The 20,849-nt window shown below is 38.3% G+C and overlaps 1 protein-coding gene across 4 annotated transcripts in view; it reads right to left on the bottom strand.

The window, feature by feature from the left end:
• Positions 1–633: 633 nt before the first annotated feature.
• The window catches only part of TPST1 (tyrosylprotein sulfotransferase 1), a 31,822-nt gene continuing 11,606 nt past the window's right edge, over positions 634–20,849 (bottom strand). For 2 of the 4 annotated variants that reach the window (XM_056358308.1, XM_056358317.1), the window contains exons 3-7: positions 14,698–14,896; positions 5,048–5,098; positions 3,630–3,705; positions 2,539–2,586; positions 634–1,160 (exon numbers count right to left, since the gene is read on the bottom strand). In XM_056358308.1, coding sequence (XP_056214283.1) covers positions 3,661–3,705; positions 5,048–5,098; positions 14,698–14,896 — 295 coding nt within the window. In that variant the 3' untranslated portion in view covers positions 634–1,160; positions 2,539–2,586; positions 3,630–3,660. The remainder of the gene's footprint in view (positions 1,161–2,538; positions 2,587–3,629; positions 3,706–5,047; positions 5,099–14,697; positions 14,897–20,849) is intronic. The other 2 variants (XM_056358327.1, XM_056358335.1) reach the window with 2 other exon arrangements.

Here is a 20,849-nt window from a genome sequence, read left to right on the forward strand (position 1 = left end):
ACTTTTTCCTCACACCTTCACACCTGGATTGGGTAGGATTTGGGAAATTTATATCGAACCGTAAAATTAACTCATTTCCTGAAACGTCGCTCCTGAACGCGCAGGTGTAAAAAAGCAGCAGCGCAGCCTCAGGGCAGAGCTACAGCCGCAGAGCGGGAGAGGCAAAGCGGTTCCAAGAGGCAGAACCGCCGGGCAGCAAGGCAGGGATGTGGGGAAGAACCCTTAAACTCCCAAATCCCACGCCACCTCGAGCACCCTTAAACTCCCAAATCCCACGCCACCTCGAGCACCCTTAAACTCCCAAATCCCACGCCACCTCGAGCACCCTTAAACTCCCAAATCCCACGCCAGCGGGCTGAGGACACGGCAGGGTGGGCTGCTGGGTGGTGGGATGGTGGCCAAAGCACCTGCTTTGCAGCAACAAAGGCAATAAGCTAAAAAGTACCTGCTTGTTCCTGCGGTAAATAAAGCTCACCTCTCACTAGGATACTCTAAATTTATTTTTTCCTTCTCTCCCACCTGTTAAAAGCCAGCAAAGATCCAAACACAAGGACATGAGATCATCTCTTCCATCAGTATCTTGCATTATTTAAATCTTAACTCTGAGGCAAAACACATTCGTAAGAAAAGAACCACATTTAAAGCATTTATTTTGAAAAATACAAAAGGTCATTGAATTGTAATTGTACATGTCACTTATCAGTTTTTTTAAATAAAAGATATTTAACAATTTCCACATGAGAATAAAACAACTGTTCCACAAAAAAAAAAAATAAATCTTTAAGGACAAGCACAGACCACTCTTGAAAGCTTCATACATTTAAAACCAAACTGCTACAGGAAAAAAAAAAAAAAATCTTTGAAGATGAAGTTTTGCAATTAAGACAGAAGAGCAATTTCAGAGACAGGCATTGCTTTGCGTTTTTTAAAACCTTAAAAAATAGTGTGAATGTAATACAGTTCTGCATTAATATCTGTGATTTTAAATATTTTTGAACAGATTTGCATGCGCTCACAACAGCAAAATTTTGAACAAAAACTATGAAAGAAACGGGAGAGGAAATTCTGAAAAAAGCAGACCATGAGCAGTACACCTCACTGATCTCAGTGGGACAGTCCTTGTAAGATCATTTCCACGGAAAAGGCAGCAGTCTTTTTTTCTAAAGGAGGAGAAAAAAAAAAGTTATGTTTGAGCTGTAGATGTAATGTTCTGGTTTTATCCAACATTTTTTAATTACAAATAATGTGTAAAGGCTGTTATCTCATTAGGTGAAGAGTCACTGTCAAGACTAACCACAGGCACTAAAATTCTTTCCTGTAAGGAATGTGGCTGCCTTTTGCATTGTTTATTCAAAGAGTTACTTCTTGGAGCATATTTAGATTTTTTTTAAAAAAATAGCATAACTGTATTTCCACTTACATTCAAAATACTTGTGAAAGTGGGCTGCATTTATATCCCTAAAGTGTCTCTTTCATTACAAGGTACCAGTGGCAGTGATTGCTGGCAAGTTAATTTTGTTTCTCAGAAACCGGGCAGCAGCTTTAGATAGAAACATTGTAGCTTGAAACACATTTTTTCAAAGAGGTAAGCAGCAAAATGAAGTAGATGTTTTAGTCATTTTAATGTCCACTACATGAAGAGATTATGGTTTCTCTATCGATTTCTGATGAAGGGCTACAAGTAATCTTTGGAAAACTTTTATATCCATTATTTCTAATTGGTAGAATGCTTTAGACTATATTTAGGGCTATGGAGAGTGCTGCATTTATGGCCACATAAAAATATGCTGGGTATATTTGTGTGGCTTGTTGCTTTTGGCTATATTTAAACTGGATGCATTTTGCCATCTTTTGCTGTCAAGCTAGACCATTTAATAACACAGTTGACAAGTAAAAATCCTGGATTAATACAGTAAATCTTGCACCATTCATTCGTTAACTACTCTGGAATTTACTGAGTTCCCTGCACAATCTTGTCATTGTGAATTCAACAACTAAAATACAGTTTATTCGAAGTACTGGCTATGGGACATATTAAAAGCAAATTATACCAATGAGCTCATCTTTAGCAGTTTCCTCTAACTAGAAAGGGCAATTGATTCAGAAACAAAGACAGGGTCATCTTTAAAGTTTCACTACTTTAACAAAGTATGCCATAGTGCTGGAAGACACACAGATATTAACATGAACAAGAAACTCTGCTGAAGAATGCCTGGACGAGTAGAGGCATCATTTGATGTACTCCCTTCAATTTCAAGCTCTAAAATAGCACTGCCAATACAGCAGCATAGCAAATAACTGCTAATTGTGATGAGCTGTGTAGAACTGCATTGTGATTCTTAAAGCACATCAACTATGCCCTTGTAAGCTCTCGCCACTAGGACTTACCTCAATGTGATTTTTACAGATTCTGAATCAAGATCCGTTTCTTCATATTTTTCTTACCCAGAATCTTACATGGAGTTACACAAGTTTTAAAAAGTCACCTTAACTAAATCAAGAGCAGCAAATGAGCAGGACTGCACGCTCTTTTATTACCTTCTGTGCAAGAAATAGCCATTCTGTCTTCTATTCCATAGGCTCAGTCTGTCAAGTAAATAATTAAAATGAAATTAGCTATTTTACATTAGAGGAAAAGATACCATTATCAGCACCAGTGTTTGTTCCCAAAAACATCTAGCTGTTAAGCTACATTATGTTAATTTTATCTTTACTGTAATACTGAAGGAGAACACTATCAGCATCGGTTTCAACTCCAGCATCAGTTTTTATGGCTTAAGCAATATCCTCTTACTCTTCCAAAGCTTATTTTTGCTTTTTAGATAATCTTTCTTTACTTTGGATAAATCTGCTCAGAGTTTGGCAAATACTGTAATTATACCAAGCTAACTGTATAAATCCATCTCCTGAAATTTGGCGGAGTCCCATTTTGAAACCTCCCTACCATATGGATTGAAAGAGGGTATTTACTAGTAATAGTGGACCAAATTCTTTTTACGTATCACAAGATAATTGGAAAATACAAACAGCATAATTTAACTACAAATACTGTAGTAGGCAGATCAAGCATCATTTATTTTGCTAGCACGCTATCTATGTATAGACAGTATGCTCGATTTTAAAGGCAGTTTATCTCCCTCCATTTTCCAGAAATCCTTATTGGCAATATTTAATCTCCTCCTGTTCTGACACACCCTGTGCTTGCAGCCACATATGCTGCAACTTTATCTGTAAGGCTGTAGATAATCTTGAAATAACCACAATAATTGCATTTGAAAGCATTAGAAATAACTACAGCGCACTTTCTCAATACATTTGCTGACAATAACTTTTAAGCAGCACACATTTAAATAGTTGTCTTGCCGTTAAGCTGTGTAGACATTTTGGCCAGCGGTTGAGAGTGAACAATGCTGTGAGCAACAGCACATTTAGCTGCGTAGTGCCAGGTTCTTAATGGTTTTCTATTAGCTGAGCACAACTTGCAAAGCATGAGCACTAACTGTTCAAAGGGTGAGAGCAGGCAAACATCCAGTAAAAGAGCAAAGCCCACATTAGAGATCACACAAAGATTTATCTGAAAGATTTGGTGTCCACAGCAAAAAGTTATATTCTGAAAACATGAAACAGACACCACAGCTATTCGACTTTACTGATCCATGTTCATTTTATCTTGCCACGAGACTTCCTTTCTACTGTCTTCTTTGGCTGGAACAAAAGAAACCAATTTTCCTTTTTAATCAATTAGGTTTTGTTTGAATGAACGGAGTAAGTCAAAATGCTTTATATGCGTGTGGTAGATTCTCTGGTGTATTCTTCAGTCTTTAACAAAGGTCACAATCAGAGTCCTTTCCTAACATTGGGGATCCAAAGTTAAGAAAGCTTGTGCCCATTAGTGCAGTTTTTTCTTTTAAAAGTAAAGATATTGCAAATTATTTTACTTTTCATAGGCTACTCACATTCTAAACAAAGTTCTGTACTGTATGTATCATTAAGGATTGGAAAGAGTAGAAATATAAAGTAATGCAAGCAGAGATACATAATCCTGGAGGCAGAGTGCCCTGAAAAATGTTTTCTCTCCCAATTCTGCAACACTGTACTCCTGTATACGCAGAAGGAATTAAAAAAGAAAACCCCAAACACCAAACAAGTACTTTTCTCCTTAGCTTTACCTGAACACACCTGAGATAGTAACGAGCCATTCGCTGTTTTTTCTATCAAAGCACAGTGTAGAGAGCACTTTAGGTGACGTTTATACATTTACCATCAATTATACAGCCTACAAAACCCGTTATTTTTGAACCTAGTTGAGCAACTCTCACCCAAGAAAACAAAACCAACTGCTACATTTTCTTATTTCGTATAAAATATTTCATTTAAGCAATAAAATACAAAAATTTTTGTTATTTCTCTGATAAAGGTGAATTAAATGATCTGACCCTTGTCTAGACAATCTGCTCTGATTTTCATGGCTACATTAGCAGAGCTTAAATCTGCAAGGCTATGGGAGGGAGAAACCTTCCTGAATTACAGGAAGGTACCAAATTATGAATTCTTAGTAAAATCTGAAGTTCAATAGCTCACCTGATTATCAACACTCCATTGATATCCACAGCTGAACTGTTTTGTTTGTTTTGTCTGATACAGTAGTATTTCTTTTTAAAAATCTCTCATTACTTATCTCTGCTCCCTGTACTATACTTGCAAGGCAAAAGATAAAGCCTCTCTACAAATAACAAACTTTGCAGCTTGGTCTACACAAAAGAGTCAAATGTGCCTTGAGTTTCACAGCAATACTCAGTCAGCTCAGGTTTACAAGCATCGTACTGTTCACACTGACACACACGCACTCAAGAGATGCTTGGGACTGCTGAGTGCAAGAGCACTGGAGCATTCAGTCTTCATAGACAAGATATTCTTATAATGACTAGTCACCTGTTCTCTTACGATCTAGCAGAAAATAAAAAAATTTATGAAGTGGTTTATGAAGACTGGCTGCATACTAACTTGCCACTACACCCACAAAAAGGAAACAAATCCAATACTGTACCTGTGGCACTTCTTTAAGGAAGTCAGGAAGCTGAAATTCACCTTTGTAGACCTGGAAAAAGAAAAACATACTACTCAAAGCTAGCAGTTCCTACTGTTTGAAATGCTAAAGAGCTTTTTAAAGGGAGGGAAAAAAATACATTATTTTAGGTTATTAGCATCCAGTAATGCTAAACCAGATCTACCTAAACTGAGCACAATGTATTTGTAAAAGCAGGTTTTATTCACAAGGCTTGGTCATCCAAGGTAGTTCTACAGCTGTACACTCAGCCCCAGGCTTGCTCTGTACTCAACAGTGACCCTGTCTGCATTAAAATGGTAAAACCATGTAACGCACATTACATTTCAAGCTTCCTTGAATTATTAAGTCCTGTAGAAGCCATTCACTATGCTTTTAGGAAAAGATTTTCAACAGGACAATTAAATGCGCTAGGAGTGACTTGCTACAACACATAACATTTTTAAGTTTTATATAAAACAAATCTGTTGCTTCACATTTTAGCCCCTTCAATAAATTAAAGTTCACCTTTGGGTTTAATTACAATTCGTAATTTAAAGATTCTCCATTTAAAGTTTTTCAAAAGAGCTACCTGTCACAATCTCATGGACTGTGTCAGTACTGATATACCAGCCAGGCAACAAAAAAAACATTCAGTTCTCAAACATTGACATTTTACAGCGAAGAAACTCAATGAGTGTCCCACAATACATTTTCTGATGCATCACAGTACTCATTATGTACAAAAAAATCATTCATACAAACAGAAGCATCACACTTGAACAACTGATTCCATCTCACTATGCTGTCAAAGGAAAGTTCTGTTGGTTTTGATACAATTCGAGACAGTGCATCATCTGAATATGCCAACAACTTAAGTTTCAATGCTGTTAAAATGGTCAACACTCAAGGAGCGTCAGCATCTCCTACGCTATCTTACAGTGATCTATCCCTTTATTCCACTTATCTAGCTGGTGTAATTTTCAGGTAACAGGAAAGTTTATACATTTGCTTTATTCTTTAAAGATATACAGATACTATTATAATAGGTACAGATATCTTACTGGCCGTTTTCCCCCAAGTACTCTGTGTCAGATCTTGAGCCACTCAGCAAACATACTGCGTGAGAACAGACACCCGACCCCTTCCCTCCCAAGGCTGTAACCACACAGCTAAAACCCCAGCTCCTGGAGGGAGAACACAGGGTTGGATAAGACTTAAGTTTTCCTCAATGTTTATACCATTTAATAATTACTAATTTGCTTTTCATCTACAGAAAAAAACCAACCAGTGCAATAATCCTTTCCTATTTGGACTAGATGATCGTTGTAAGCTCCTTCCAACTGGCATCGTCTATTCTATACTAATAGACATATAGATTTAATAGCTTTGTATACAAGTACAAAAGAGCTCCACTTACTAGTAGGGCTGTCACAAGTTACCATCAGCGACTCCTATGAGTGTGAATTTCTACAACAACTGCACCCTCGTTACCAGCCTGACCTCGCGAGAGTTTGCAATCATCACAGTTTCCAGTCTTTTAGAGCATAACAATAAATCTGAAACAACACTGTTTGGAGAAAGAGCAAGGAACAAATATCCTCGAACATACCAACAACCACACCAAACAAGTGTTTCCACTATCTGACCAATTAGGAAATACATTGGCAATGTGTTGCCTTCTCTCTAGGGATACTTCTTAAAAGCTGCTTGCTTCTGAGATTAAACTGGAATACATTCCAAAGGGGCGTGGGGGGGGTGAAATATTCTGTATTACCTCTTTTTTTTTTTTTTTTGCAAAAAGTGCAATGCTTGATGAGTTTTACCATCTGTTCTACTGAACCAACAAGACCAAACACTCTAGTGTCACCAGTTCTTTGTAGTTTTGTGTAGCTGTGATCATATTATCACACAACTGGCTAGGCTGAACACATCTGAACAAGGTTTCACAAAATCCTAACGTGACAGTAGGAATTATTATATACACACATCGCAGAACACTGCCTCTCCTGATATTCCATGTTTTAGATAAAACAGAAGGGCTGACTCAAAGCGATAGGCACAGCTCTCATTTATATTCAGCCAGGGGGTACTGTCATTCCCATGGAAACCTTAATGAAAGCCACACTGGTCAAAAATTCAGCATGTGGCTTACTGAAGCCTAGATATGCTATAAATATTTATAAATGAAGGAGAGTAGTTAATATTTTCAGCTTTTAACCAAGCCATTAAAATGTAGACTGTGTTCTAGAGAGCAGAAATGGAAGTTACAAATCAACAATATTATCACATCAAAAAATGCTATAGAACTACCCAGGCAATGTTCACAAGAAAAAAAAAAACAACATTATCTTCTATTAGATGAGCGCTGATGTTGGAAGAAACAGACATGCTTTTCACCTGTTCTGGCAAACAGCTACAGTCTTTTTCTGGAAATTCTTAAAAACTGTTAATACTGATGAGGATGGTACATTGTAACTGATTCAGAAAGAGAACTACCAAAACCATGTTTGTCTCTCTGGAAGCCTCCTTCTTTCCTTCTCCCTGCAATTAAGACTTGGTCTAATTTTTGTATTACAGATCTGTATCTATGGCTGCTCTAAAACCTTTACCATTTTAAAGTCCTTTGTAGCATTTACTCCTAGTTATCATCCAATAGCAACAATCAAGGGTATTCATCCATCAGCAGCATTAAGAAAAATAATTACTAACTATTAAGAAAAATAAAAACCAGTGTCATAGCTTGGAAAGAAAACATTTCAGGGGCATTTGATACTATATTCACATTAAATACCACAATTCACACAAATCTAACAAGTGACAGGGCCAAGAAGATTAGGTTTAACACACAAGTGTGCCTAATTTTGGTTCAGAACTGACATTATCTAGAATGCTGGCTTTGTCAAGATTGAGACTGCATAGAAACTGGTTTTAAGTAGTTCCAAAAACAGTAAGTGGTCCCTTTTGAAAAAAAAAACAAACCAGGGATCAACTACAATACAGAAATCCTAAAAACAATGACTCCATCTGCAGCCAAAGAAATTAAGAGGTTTCAGATTCAAAATTCCTTTCTTTCCATTTTCGAAGTCTAAAACACATTATTCAGAGAGTGGCAGCAGAGGGGCAGAAGCAGGACATTGGAATTATTTCCAGTCTAAGCAAGAATTCAATAAAATTGAGCAGAAATGGTGTTTACCATTTCTAAGGGAACTATTTCGCAAGTCCAAATGGATTTCTAGAGGCAGGGGGGGAATCTTAAGTCTATGTCAGTTTGTTGTTCAGCGTTGGCAGTATTCAAGCTGTTCTATTAAAAAAACAAAACACATTCTTATAGCCAAACTAAATGCCTATTATTCTCAAAAAGACATCAGAAAACAAGTTTTGTGTCTAGCTGTCTGAGAAAACCCTTATAGATACAGAAGGAAAACTTAAGAACAGAACCGTAACTCAAGAGTAAACTGTAATTCACAGAAGATTAAAGCACTCCTTTTCACCCGCTGTCAAGCCCGGTTTACAAAGAGTCACATTATATTTGGTCAGTTCCATTACACACAGATAATAGGTCTTTTTGTCTATAAGTTAGCCTGCAACTAAGTGTACTTGGGTTTGGTAGATTTTCAAAACATCAAAGTTGCGGAGTGCAAGGCTATCGATGTTTAAGCATTAAAAAAAAAAAAAAAAAAGGAACACTGGCAAAACCAGAACGAGTGCCTCTTTCTGGAAAGAACCTTCTGCTGTACAGTATACGGAGGTACCCTCATCTTGCTCTTTCAGACCTTCTTTAACTTTTAAAGGCAGCTTACAAGGCTTATACAATTCTTCACCTCACTGTTGGAACTGCCAAGGAAAGGGACATCCTAGATGTATTTACCCAGTAGGAACAACACGGAGAGCAAGATTTGATAGGCCTATGAATGTCTGCCAAAAGGCAGCTTGCAACCATACCTAATTCTGTATTTTTTTTTTGCTTAATAACTCTGTATGTCTTACTAATCATATATATGCATAACTGAGGTTTTGTTTGGTTGGTTTTTTTAAAATAAGGTAGCAGTACCTCTGGAGAAAAACAATACAGTTGGGAATCCACATGCTAGAAGAAACACCCACTAAAGAGGGTATTAAATTTAAAGGACACTGAGAAAGCCTGCGCTGTTGGTCCCAACACAGATGAAATAAAACCCCCGATTTGTTTTAAATGTCTGAGAAAATGCCCACAAAGTCAAATGTCTTTATGCTTACGTTAACCAGCAAAGAGATGCACGGTCTTGAGCAGCCTGTCATTACAGCACACCTCCAGTTACAGGTTTGGCAGCAGTCATTATTCTTATGCATTAGTACAAATATACCTTGCACCCTTTACAACAGATTGTTTCTGCCTTTAAAAGCTCAAAGTCTTGAAATCATGATTGTCATGGACATCTCTATTTAACAGCAGAAGATACTTCCTCACAATTTAAAACAGGCATGAAACAGGAGTTAGTAGAACTCTCTTTTCCTCTAAATGTTACTGCAGAAAAATACCATCAACAAAACATAAACCAGAGCTAGATAACAACTTTCGGATGTGATTAGAAGAAGCCACATGTATTTCAACAGCCATGATGAAAACCATAGCTTTTTCCGTAGAGTTCTGTACACTTCAGTCTCTCGATCTCTCCAGGGCAAGGAACATAACTTCATGAAGAAGTTAAAAGAAACGACTAGAAAATATATTTCAAGCATGCAAATTCATTTAGTGGGAGGTACGTGCCAAAGAAAATCTAATGTAATATGTTACAGATGTGAGAGGAAACCACTTAGCCAATCATAACATAACAATAAGCCAGCTTCTACTGGGCATAAGTCAGTCTTGCAGTTACGAGCTGTTCTCCACTTCTGTTATATTCTGTTAAACTGCTGACATACACTTTTATGCACTCACAATATTGATAAGGACATATCAGACACTCTTCTAACATGGAGTGATTCTGCAATTCATCATATAACGATTGGGCTACTGATTCAGACAGCTTAATTATCTGCATTTTCTGCATCATCTGCAGATGAAAACTCCTTTTAGTTACAGGATGTTATTTTCCTTTGTGTTCAGGATATAGAATTTCTTAAAACTTTAGGGGGGGGGGAGGAAAGTAGTCAGTTATGTAACTATAAGGAAGGGACCCTTGCAATCATTACAATAAAATGAACAGACGAGCAACAGACTTACAAGAAAAACACAAGATAGCACAATTCTGCAGTCACTGAATAACTAAAGGTTGCCTCTTGAGGAGGTCACATGCAGAGATCTGCTGAACAGTGCAACACTATTCAGACTTCGTTCTCTGCTCTGTGCTCCTTAACCCAGACAAGACAGTGTGTCATAAAAGATAATATTGTCAGGCCTAACATAAAACAGATAAACAAAAAGTTAATGGCTTTGTTATTGAAAACATCAGAAACATCTGTTACACTCATGTTAGATTTGTACTCCACCAGTGCAGATACTGTCAGAGATGTCTTATTTCGTAACACCACACAGTACTTGGAGACAATGCAAGAAGAGATGAAGTTAACTTCACCCTGTTACTTCCTAAAACAAAAGCAGAACTAAGACAACACAGTACAAACACTGGTTGCATCTTATCCTGGTTTTGCGGTGCTACAGGAGCACAGAAAACCAAGCTAACCATTTTGCTGTCCTAATCAGGTAACACTCAAGAGAAAACATTGTTTTCCTTGCATTACCTATAAGCACACAGAAATTCTTATTCAGGCACTGTACTTTAGCTGGTGAGAATCATCATTTTGTTTCCAGACTTGAAAAAGAAATAAAAAAATTTAACCTGTATATATGCAAGTCACCGACAGGGGGACAGAAAAGGAGAAAAGAAAGGAAAGAGAAACATCAACAGGACATAACTGCTTAGAAAGCTTAGGGGAAGCTAGTATTTCGCACCACCCTGGCCATTCCTTTCCAGTCTTCTCCGGTATTAGCCCTTGTTTTAGGCACCCTTGCACTGTTGGTTCTTACCTTCAAGACAAACAGCAGCAGCTTTGAAATTGCTGAGCAGTTATTTTCACTGTTAAACCTAACTTGTAGTGTTTTCCAAGAAGCGACAGACTTTGCACAGAGCAGTTAGCACAGTGTAGTAGAAATGCAGTTCTACAAGCAGCATTTAAGCACGTTTTAGGGCAAAGACATCATGCAGTTTAAAGTTCAGAATATTTTTCAATAATCTTTTACAACTGGGCAATACAGACTTCTTGTCATAAAATACTGACCTGTCCACATTCAAAAGAGGCTTTCTTGCTATGAGTATGTTTTGCATCCTGACCAGTTTTCCTATTTTCATTCCACTTTATGCAATGAACTAGATGACGGTGTTGTTCCATCTTTAGATGCAGCCAGAATCTCCCAACAGTAATTTCAGTGGTATTGGGCTTCCACCCTGTTGTTGCAACTTCCACAATCAATTTAAGCCAGTATTACGTAACCCCCACAAAACTGAAAGACTCCCCCACTCAAAACCACACAAAAAAAAAATCCCAAAATAGAAGATCTGTCCTTCCCCCTTACTATTGCTTTCTGTTTACCAGATGGGGCGTAACTTCCTTCACCTAAAGTGCCAGCTCATGCAATTTTAAATGGACTAAGAAACTGTGGCAGTATTAGAGTAACAAGTGTCAGAATCCAACATCATTTCAAGTTAGCCACTCTAAGGGGTTACTATATCAACACAATACAGTTCAGCTTTAGAAGTCTAAACTTTACCTGTTTTCAATGAATGAAGTTCAGGTTCTGTGTTCAGTTTAAAGGTCTAAGACAACAAATATAACAGAATAGCTTCCAAACACAAAGTGAAGCAATAAAGTTACATGCAAGATTTATATGGAATTCTTATCGTGCACTGAAGAGCAACTTTGGGAAGATTTTATATGGACAGCTTCATTCCAGCAACTGGGTCTGTACCCAGTACAGACCTCTGTGAAAGACTATCCCAGGGGAAGAAATTTAAAGAGAGCCAGAACAAAAGTAGTGCTACAGGAATTTTCGAATTCACCAGCTAAGAGCATGCAATAAGACACTTAACTTGCCAAGTGCCAGTTCCTAAAGGCTGGAAAAATCTAGATAAATATATTTTTTTATTTATATACATACATATAAAAAATATAAATAAATGCCTTTTCTCCAAGCTGCAGCAGCAAGAAATAAATTAGCATAGGTTCACGGAAGAGGAGGGGAAACCCCCAGGGCAGCATATGCTTTCCCTGATGTGCAGAATTAACACATCACAGTTCCCACCCTCTCTCCACACCCCCTCTGTTTTCCCAAACACCTTTAAGTTTTTTTGGATCTGTCCCCCATCCCCAAATAAAACCAAAGCCGTGGGGAAAACAAAGCAAAGCATTTTTCAGAAGTGAGATGGCTCCCACTGATCACCAACCAGAATACTAGTTATTTCAAAACTAACTTGGTTTAAGGCCAAGCTCAGTGGTCAGCATTTTGGCAATTTACTATGCAAGATGCACACCGGCCAGGAAGCCTGGCACTTCCAGAAAACGTGATGAGCCTGCTGCCCCAAGAATTAGGTAAACCTAAGCAGCAAACTGGTCTGGGAGCTGGGAAACCTTCAATCTGGAAACCGTAGGAAATCAGGACATCAGCATTTCCATAGTGACAGGAAAGACAGAGGACCCCACCGTCTGAGCAGGGATTTGCTGGGAACCAGCTGGGAGGAAACAAAGCAAAATGACTGGGAGGAATTCAAGCCATCCCAATGCAAACTGGAACACTGACCCGAGCCATCGTTTTAAATGGCTCCTTGGGGTACACGACATTCTGAAAGCCACATGTTTCTCCATTTTCAAAAGGAATATTGTAAGTTTCAAAGATTAGCCACCTTTTACCCATTTGCTTTTTTAGATTTCAGTCTTAATTCAAGACACCCCTCTCATTCTCTATACAAACACTGTAAGCAAAATTAATTTTGTTAAAGGACAAGTGACTAGGAAAATATACGTTGGGTACTACAATAACAAAATTAAAATGCTATCTTGGCCTGTAAGTAAAACTATTAAATTAAAATAGCAGTCAAAATATTAACAAGTGTTCCCTATGCTTGCAATATTTGGATCAGCTATTATAACAGTAACCTCAGTTTTTCACAGCTGTTTTTAACATTAGTAAACAAGCTAATTATGCTTCAAAACAAACTTGTGAAAAAAAACCTCAATACACTTTTGCCTTTTGAATTAGGCTTTAATTTTTTCTTTAAAAGGTATGCTTGTGGCTTTATTACCTGAATTTCTCTCTTCCATTTTGAACTGAAATAGATTTCAAGAAGCCACCCAACCATAAGCAACTGAAATCCATATGATTTCTACAACTCTAAGCTTGCCACACATTAATAATTTATTATTATCTATTAATATAATACATTTTTGCACTACAATACAAATTTGTATCCAGGTCACAGTCTTATAGTATGTATGGCTTGTTACATGAGGATTTTGTTTTCAAGGCTGCATGTAGTAGTATTGCACACTTTTTCTTTTCTTTATTTATTTAAAGGGGTTGAATTAAGTGCATAAAAGTTTGTTTGTGAGCCTTTTAAAACAGTAAGTACCAGGACACCTATAAAATGCTAACCGCTATCCCCACCAGAAAAGGTAGGTAATACTTTCCACGCTGAGCTAACAACTGTTAAAATAGTCAACCTGCCACCCTTTAATACACTGATCAGCTATTTCTTTAATAAAAACGTTTCCCAGGGAGGGCTTCTAAAAAGAAGCAATGCAGAAATGTTTAGAGACTTCACAAAAAAGTCATTTTTTCCCCCCAATTAGTATCTAGCCCATCAGCATACCAACCAAGTATTTTTTAATATCAGAAGGCTAGTGGAAGATGGTCCTTTTAAACTGTTTAATTCAGTTCTTCCAATGATCACTTTGCTGCAGCAGCAAAAGCCACTTTCTTTTAATAAAGTGCACATTGTCAAAAGAACAGAAGTAAAGAGTTAATTATTCTTATTTCAAACAATGGTAATGAGCTTCTCAATTGATACCTCCAGGGATAAACAGCTGTATAGCCTAACTACTCAAATTCCAACAACATTAAATTCAGACTAAAATCCTTAAGTTTAGGTTAATCAGCACCAGACCTTCCTCCATCTTTTGTTTGTTCTACAAAGGACAGCAAAGAATTGGAAAGTCTGACATTTTGAACATCTTGGGCCATTTTCCATGGGTCACTTTCCCAGTTCGACTAAGTATCTGGGGTGTAATTTTGTGACAGAGCTTTTGCCAACCCTCAAGCTGAGCCTAATCAAGTTGGATGCTCAGGCGAGAAAGCTAGCTTTTTTCCACTACTAACTAGTTCCCCAACTATCTAGATGACTTAAAGAGGTTCAGCTACATACACCAAAGAACACAGCTCAAGCCTGAGATTGGAGTAAAGGAAGGTGAGCCAAACTGAAGATGCAGGAGCCAGACCTCCAGTGCTCAAGGTCCCACAGAATTCTTCCTTCCTCCCCGTACAGCGAAGAAAACATATTGCTAAGTATCAAAAGGCATTAGAAACAGACTTTAAAAAAAAACTAGCAAAACACAAAACTCTCCTGCTCTATAGTTTACATCCACCTGGACAATAATTAAAATGCACAGAAATGCCTTACCCTCCTTGTGTTTTCCACAACTTTTTGATCTGGCTTTCCGTAATTTGGTGGATTGGCATATGGATCATAGCCCAGTTTTGCTAGCATGGGCGCAATCACAGGCATATCTTGCAGAACATCAGCAGGTATCTTCCCAACCCACTTTGACAGTGCTTCCACATTGACTGGCTTGATTACTTGGTCGGTAGATCTTTCAACCCTGTCGAGGGAGAAAGAAAGATTACATTTTGCATTCCAACCAATACTTGCTTCTTCGCTAGCATTAAGGCCTTTAGCTTTGTTTGCCGAGGTTTTTTCCCCCCTTCCTCTTCCTTCCCACTGAAAATTTCATGTTTCTGCAGAGCTGATGGGAAGCGAAGTTTTACTATGCAAAGCTAAACCGAGAGTAACTAGCACAACATCCACGCATGCTTCCTGGTTTAGGCTTTCACACAGAATGTACTGAAGCAAGTTCTTTACATAAAGACAGCAGTGAAAGCCAAGAGCTGTTAAGTATAAAGTTAAAGCTGTTTCCGTGCTGGCATATTCCCACATTTGCTGTTTCATTGTCTTGGAAGTTGTATTCTAAACAAAAATCCATATGCCATTTATTCCCCCACCACTGTAACTAAACATTTTTTTAAATAAAAGATAGCCCTATGGAAATGACAGAAAGCTATAAACTGCAATATTTTTCATAACCATTCCTTTACTGAGTGTTTGGCCATTACACAGTTCTTACGGCACTGCTGTATGGTTATGCACTTGCCTTTATGTACTGTATTTAGAAAATAGTTGATTCATTGCTTATTTAATCAATGGTCCTAAACTCATTGCACCCTAGTTTTGCTGTGTGTTTTTGTTGGGGTTTTTTTGTCAAGGAAAGAAAACTGGCATCACTTCGTTTTCCCACATTCCTTGCTTCTTTTAGAAGATGTACAATTTCTTTACTGTGTTTATTTCTGAAACAGGCCAGCAGGACTCAGAACAGGCCGAGTTATTTAAAACTCTGCAAGTTTTTACTCTAGGTAATTTAAAACTTTTTTTCTGAACTCAGAAGGAATGCACATGCATTTTGGACATCAAGGTTTATCTTTCCTTTAAGGCAGATTAAAAATCAGGTCTATACATATACAAGTTGCCTAAAGGAATATTTGCATCTGCATTGCAATACCATATGGTATGCCACTATATCAGCAGTTCCTGCTGGCTGGCTACATCCCTCAACCTTGATGCTAAATATACAGCTGTTGCATCCAGTTGCAGCTATCATCCTTCCCAGGCCTTATTTACAACATAGAAAATTCTGATCTCAAAAAGCTCTACAACCCAGAAAATAAAATTGGTATACTTGAAAGTAACAGTACAAAGTATAGCACCAATACCTCGTCTACACAAGATAAAGAATGAGAACAGAAATCCAAATGAGTTCTCAGACAGCTCACTCTTCAGTTACATCGCAGGCAGAACATGAGAAAACATCTTTTGAGAAAAATAGAGGAAATGGAAATTTCCTGAAATACTCCCAGTAGTCTGAGTCCAGAAACCCAAACTAAAGTCCAATTGCTCAAGAGTGACATCAATCAACTTAGAAGAGGAACAGGTTTGATTACAGTTACCTGATTAACCTCACGAATCCAAGAAGAGGCTGAAGAATTGTTGCACAACAAACATGAGATCAATAGCAAAAGGCATCCCCGTTCAGATGCACATTGTGCTGTGCAATGCAAGCCTTAAATTACCAACTATGCATGTCTGCCAGTCATCAACTCAATTTGATCTTAACACAAGTCGTTACCTTGTGTCATTGTAGCTAAAATTCTTCCAGGACAGAGGAAGGAAGTTAGTCATACAATGCCAGAAGGTCAGTGACTTCAGTACTTTAAACACAATCAACAAAGAACAAACCAGACAGGGAAATGGTCACCCGTGGGGAAACTGTCTTGGCAAGCAGGGCCTTCGCAGATGGCTGCCAAAGGTGTTTAATGGAAGCTGATGAGTAAGCACCTGACAAACAAACCCGTAAGACAACGCCCAGAGTTTTCAGCCTTACTCTCTTCAACCATTTTCAGTATCTCAAACCAAAGGCAGGAACTCACAATGGTATTTCGGGACCAAGGAACTGCAGCCCAGTTGCAGCCTTCCTGCAGGCTATTGGCCTGAGATCACAAGTCTGTATAGCAAATTAAAAAGTCTGGGCATTACCTTTTTGATCCTTCCAATTAGAAGACAAGCATCTGACTTCACCAAATTACAAAGAAAACAGCTGTTAAGAGTTGAGTTTCAGAAGTTCAAAGTGGCAAGGTGGAGGACAAAGCACCACAACAATTAGGTGTCCATAGAACCATGCTGGCTGGGATCCCCCAGAAGAATGTATCACTAGGTGTTTGAGAAGCATAAGGTCCTCTGCCTCTCAGCCACAGCCAGCCAAGCCGAGAATCCCTTCCCCAAAGCTGCAGATTGATTCCACCCTTTAAAGTAAGGGTGGTACTGTGAGAACCAGGTAATAGGCTTAGCTGATAGCTTATTGGAACCCCAAAGTAAGGGGTGCTATACATCAGTTAGGACCTAAATTAATTCACATGTAGATACCTCCTCCTGAAGTAAAAGCACATTTAAAACATCTATGTTTTACCCCACTGTCATTTTAGTCTTTGGTAACAATAAGCTCAACATGAAACATTTCCTGGTGATTAACAACTGGCAAGAGATAAGCAGGGAACTATATTTAGCTGCTCACAGGCACCAATTCAAACAGAAAATATACTATACCACATTTGGTCTTCCGTTTAAGTCCTTTGCCATACTTTCGGTGAAGGCAGGAAGAAAAGTAAAATACAATTCATGGGAAAGATTCTTCAGACCCAAGAACATCTGAGGAATATGGAGGAAGACAGATCGGGGACAAGAGGAAAGAAACACTCAAAAAAGCAAATAGAGCAAAACAAGGAAATGTACCAAGTCTTGGCAAATTTGATTATGTATGCATATGGCAAACACTGCCTGGTCAGTGCTTCCAGGCTCCACTGCAAAACCACAGGAACCCTTTCAGCTTTGAAAGCAGCTGGTAGCACGGAACATAGGACCAACCCCAAATATTTCTACATCTGTACTAGAATCAAGTTAAAGGTATGTATCAAAAATAGTATATTCTGAAGTAATTTTGCCTAGACAGCTATTTTCATAATAAGCCTATTAAAAATTGCTATAAAAGGGTTGGCATTTCTTTGCATCAGTGGTCACCACAGCTGTTTTCAGTTAGGAGGCAAATGCCAGAGCTATATTAACAATACTAGTTATAGCATGTAGTCCAGCCATAATACATTCCTTCAACAGCCACGCTGGCAATTACTTCAAACCACAGAAGGTTTCCTGCTACTACAAATGCTGCAGCACATATCTTCAAAACCCTTGCACAGCGTTTCTCCTTGCAGCTGGATAAAAACCAAAACAAGGGGCGAAAATACTAAGTAAAATAGAACACCAGTGAGGCTAGAGCTGCATCAGCATCAGAAAAAAACAGAGATTACTAAGCAAATGCAGGATAAGAGAGTAAGGCAGCCAACAGTTGCCTCAAGTCAAGCAGCCAGGGGAACAGACAAAGTCAGAATCTTAAATACAGGCTGTCTAGTATCTAATATTTCCAATATTGCTATTAACAGACTATTGCATAAGAGTTTCTGAGTTTGCAATAAGAGAAAAACGCAGCCAGCTTGCTGCCTGAAGAATTCTGCAAGCCAGGTGACTAGCTCATCTCTGGAAGAGAAACAACCTGCATGCATAATTCAATTCCATACACAGCTGGACATAAAACATCTTACACTGACCCAGAGTCTCATTCCACCTGATACAGATTTCATCTGACAGAGTTAACTTTGGTTTTGGAGGAGCAAAGAATATATTCTTAAACATTTACTTTCTGTTACCAGGTAATAATGTCATTATAAAGATCTTTTAACAATACTGCAGTCTCTTTCTCAAAATATTTTTAAGTATTTAAAGAGAACTCGTCAGATTTCTTTTCAAAAATCCTCCAGCAATTAAAAAAAAACCTCCTGGCATCTTATGTTGGACCTGACCCGAGTAGACATCATGCCTCTGAAGTGGATGCTGAGCCTGTCTGAAAGATCTGAAAGTCTTAACAGTGAGTGGAAGATGATTAAAAGGCAGGTTTCTCTGCTTATTTTCTTAAGCCTTTACACAGTATCACAGCCTTCGCAGATTGTATCAGTAGTTCATTCTCCAATTTCAGAGGTTTTCTACCATACCTAATAGCTTGCCAAAACTAGGGAACTGGTATTAGCTAGATCTTCATACTGTCCCTACTATGCTACAGAGGCTAGGCTTATGTAGTGGTACCCTTTAAGCGAACATCAGATTTCAGTACAGATTATTTGGTACTTGCGATATCCTCCTTCTGCCAGTAAAAACTGTAATATAATTTGAGTGTTCTGATTTTAATAGACTGTTATGAAACAGCCTGAAGCACTTGGTACCAGGCACGTGGTAAATTAAAGCTGTGTGAGGAGACAAGAGTTGCAATAGATGGCAGTGTTTTGAATTTCCTTTGGTTATCTCTGAAGCGATCCTCAGCACCGTCCCTTTGGAAAGTCAGGTGGGAGAAACCTGCTAATCAGAATATGCAGCTCTGTTGCTCCAGATTCTGTTGTTTCACCTGAAAGACGACAGTATTCACACCATGAAGAGCACTTTCCAGTAAGCCCAAAGAGAAATCTGAAGTCGTAAGAGAACAACATTGGTTAGAACCTGACCCGGAATGTAACTGCCATGCACACCCAAGGCCATAAAGAATTTTGCTGCAGCTGAGAACAAGCCAAATGCAACCTGACAGAAAAAAACCTGAAGTCTAACACAAGAAGTCTAACACAAGGTGCATTTTGTTCAGCTGTCAAAATTTGATAAGCTGTGGCAGACTAAAGTTCTTGGTAAACTACCTAGCAAGCAGCTTTTCAAGGAGTAATTTTTCTGGGCAGTTACCCCTGCTCTGGGCAAGGACCCCCGTCCACAGCACTGTGTTGCACACAAGAGAGCAGCGGGGAGCCGGGGATGCCAAAAGCAGGAGGTTTTAACTGGTACAAGGAAATCAGATTGGGGAATCTCAAATGCCCCTACACAATTTCAATTAGTATCATATAAATATACAAAACAGACATCTAAAGAGAATGTCATATTCACTTTTTTCTGCAGCCCTCAGGAGACTGACTCACTGAAATCATTATCAAATTACAAAGGTCTCTTGCAACTGAAAAACAAATCTCACCACCTATTTCAAGGGTATATGATTAGATAAAAACCATCACAGACATAACACTAATGACACATTCTTTTTCCGCTATTGCCAGAGTCTTCTGAAATAGTAAGTTACTTTCACATACCATCTCATGAGAGATAATGAGAGCATAAAGAATCCCATGGACAGGTTGAATTGAGGGTCACAAGAACACTTTCATACTTGTCTTAAATGTGAAAGTTTGATTCAAAAATAAACATGAAGCCACCTTTTACTTTCAACAACCCATTTTCTTAATTTTTAGAGACATGAACAAGTATTTTCAACTCGTCACATCCCATTCCACCAGATTTAGCAAGCAGCATTACTTGAAACTGTATGAATTCAGTATGGCTACCGAGTTTTATAGTACAGAGGTCCATTAATTTTTTAAAATGCTCATCTGGAAGCTGTAAAGTAGTAATATTTTACTAGAAATGGCATTACACACAGTTATTTTCACAGGACAGTTAACAGACCCTTAGCAACCACCTATTTATATCAGTAAAAGTTAAGTTTACTCCCCCCTCAGCTGCCACTGTGAAGCAGTAACATGATACAGGTAACTGAAGAGAAGTTCACAGGCAGATACAGCTTGTAGAGACATACAACAGGACACTCACTGCTTCAAGTTAACGTTATCAGAGGGCTTCAATCGGCTAACGAGAAATACATACAGCAAAAAAAACCAGTTTGAGATGCCTTCTTGATAGCTCTGCAAACACCACGGTGGTGGCTGTGTTTCTTCAGTGGGAATGGTGATGTGAAACCTCCAGATTGTAAATATATAACCATTATCTGAGTTTTAAGTTATCTCTGTAGCTGCTGATTAATAATTCTAGGGTTTGCTTTAAATTGTATCCCCCTACAATACATTAGAAAA

The sequence above is a fragment of the Falco biarmicus genome, chromosome 1 (genome assembly GCF_023638135.1).
Source record: "Falco biarmicus isolate bFalBia1 chromosome 1, bFalBia1.pri, whole genome shotgun sequence".
Lineage (NCBI taxonomy): Eukaryota > Metazoa > Chordata > Aves > Falconiformes > Falconidae > Falco > Falco biarmicus.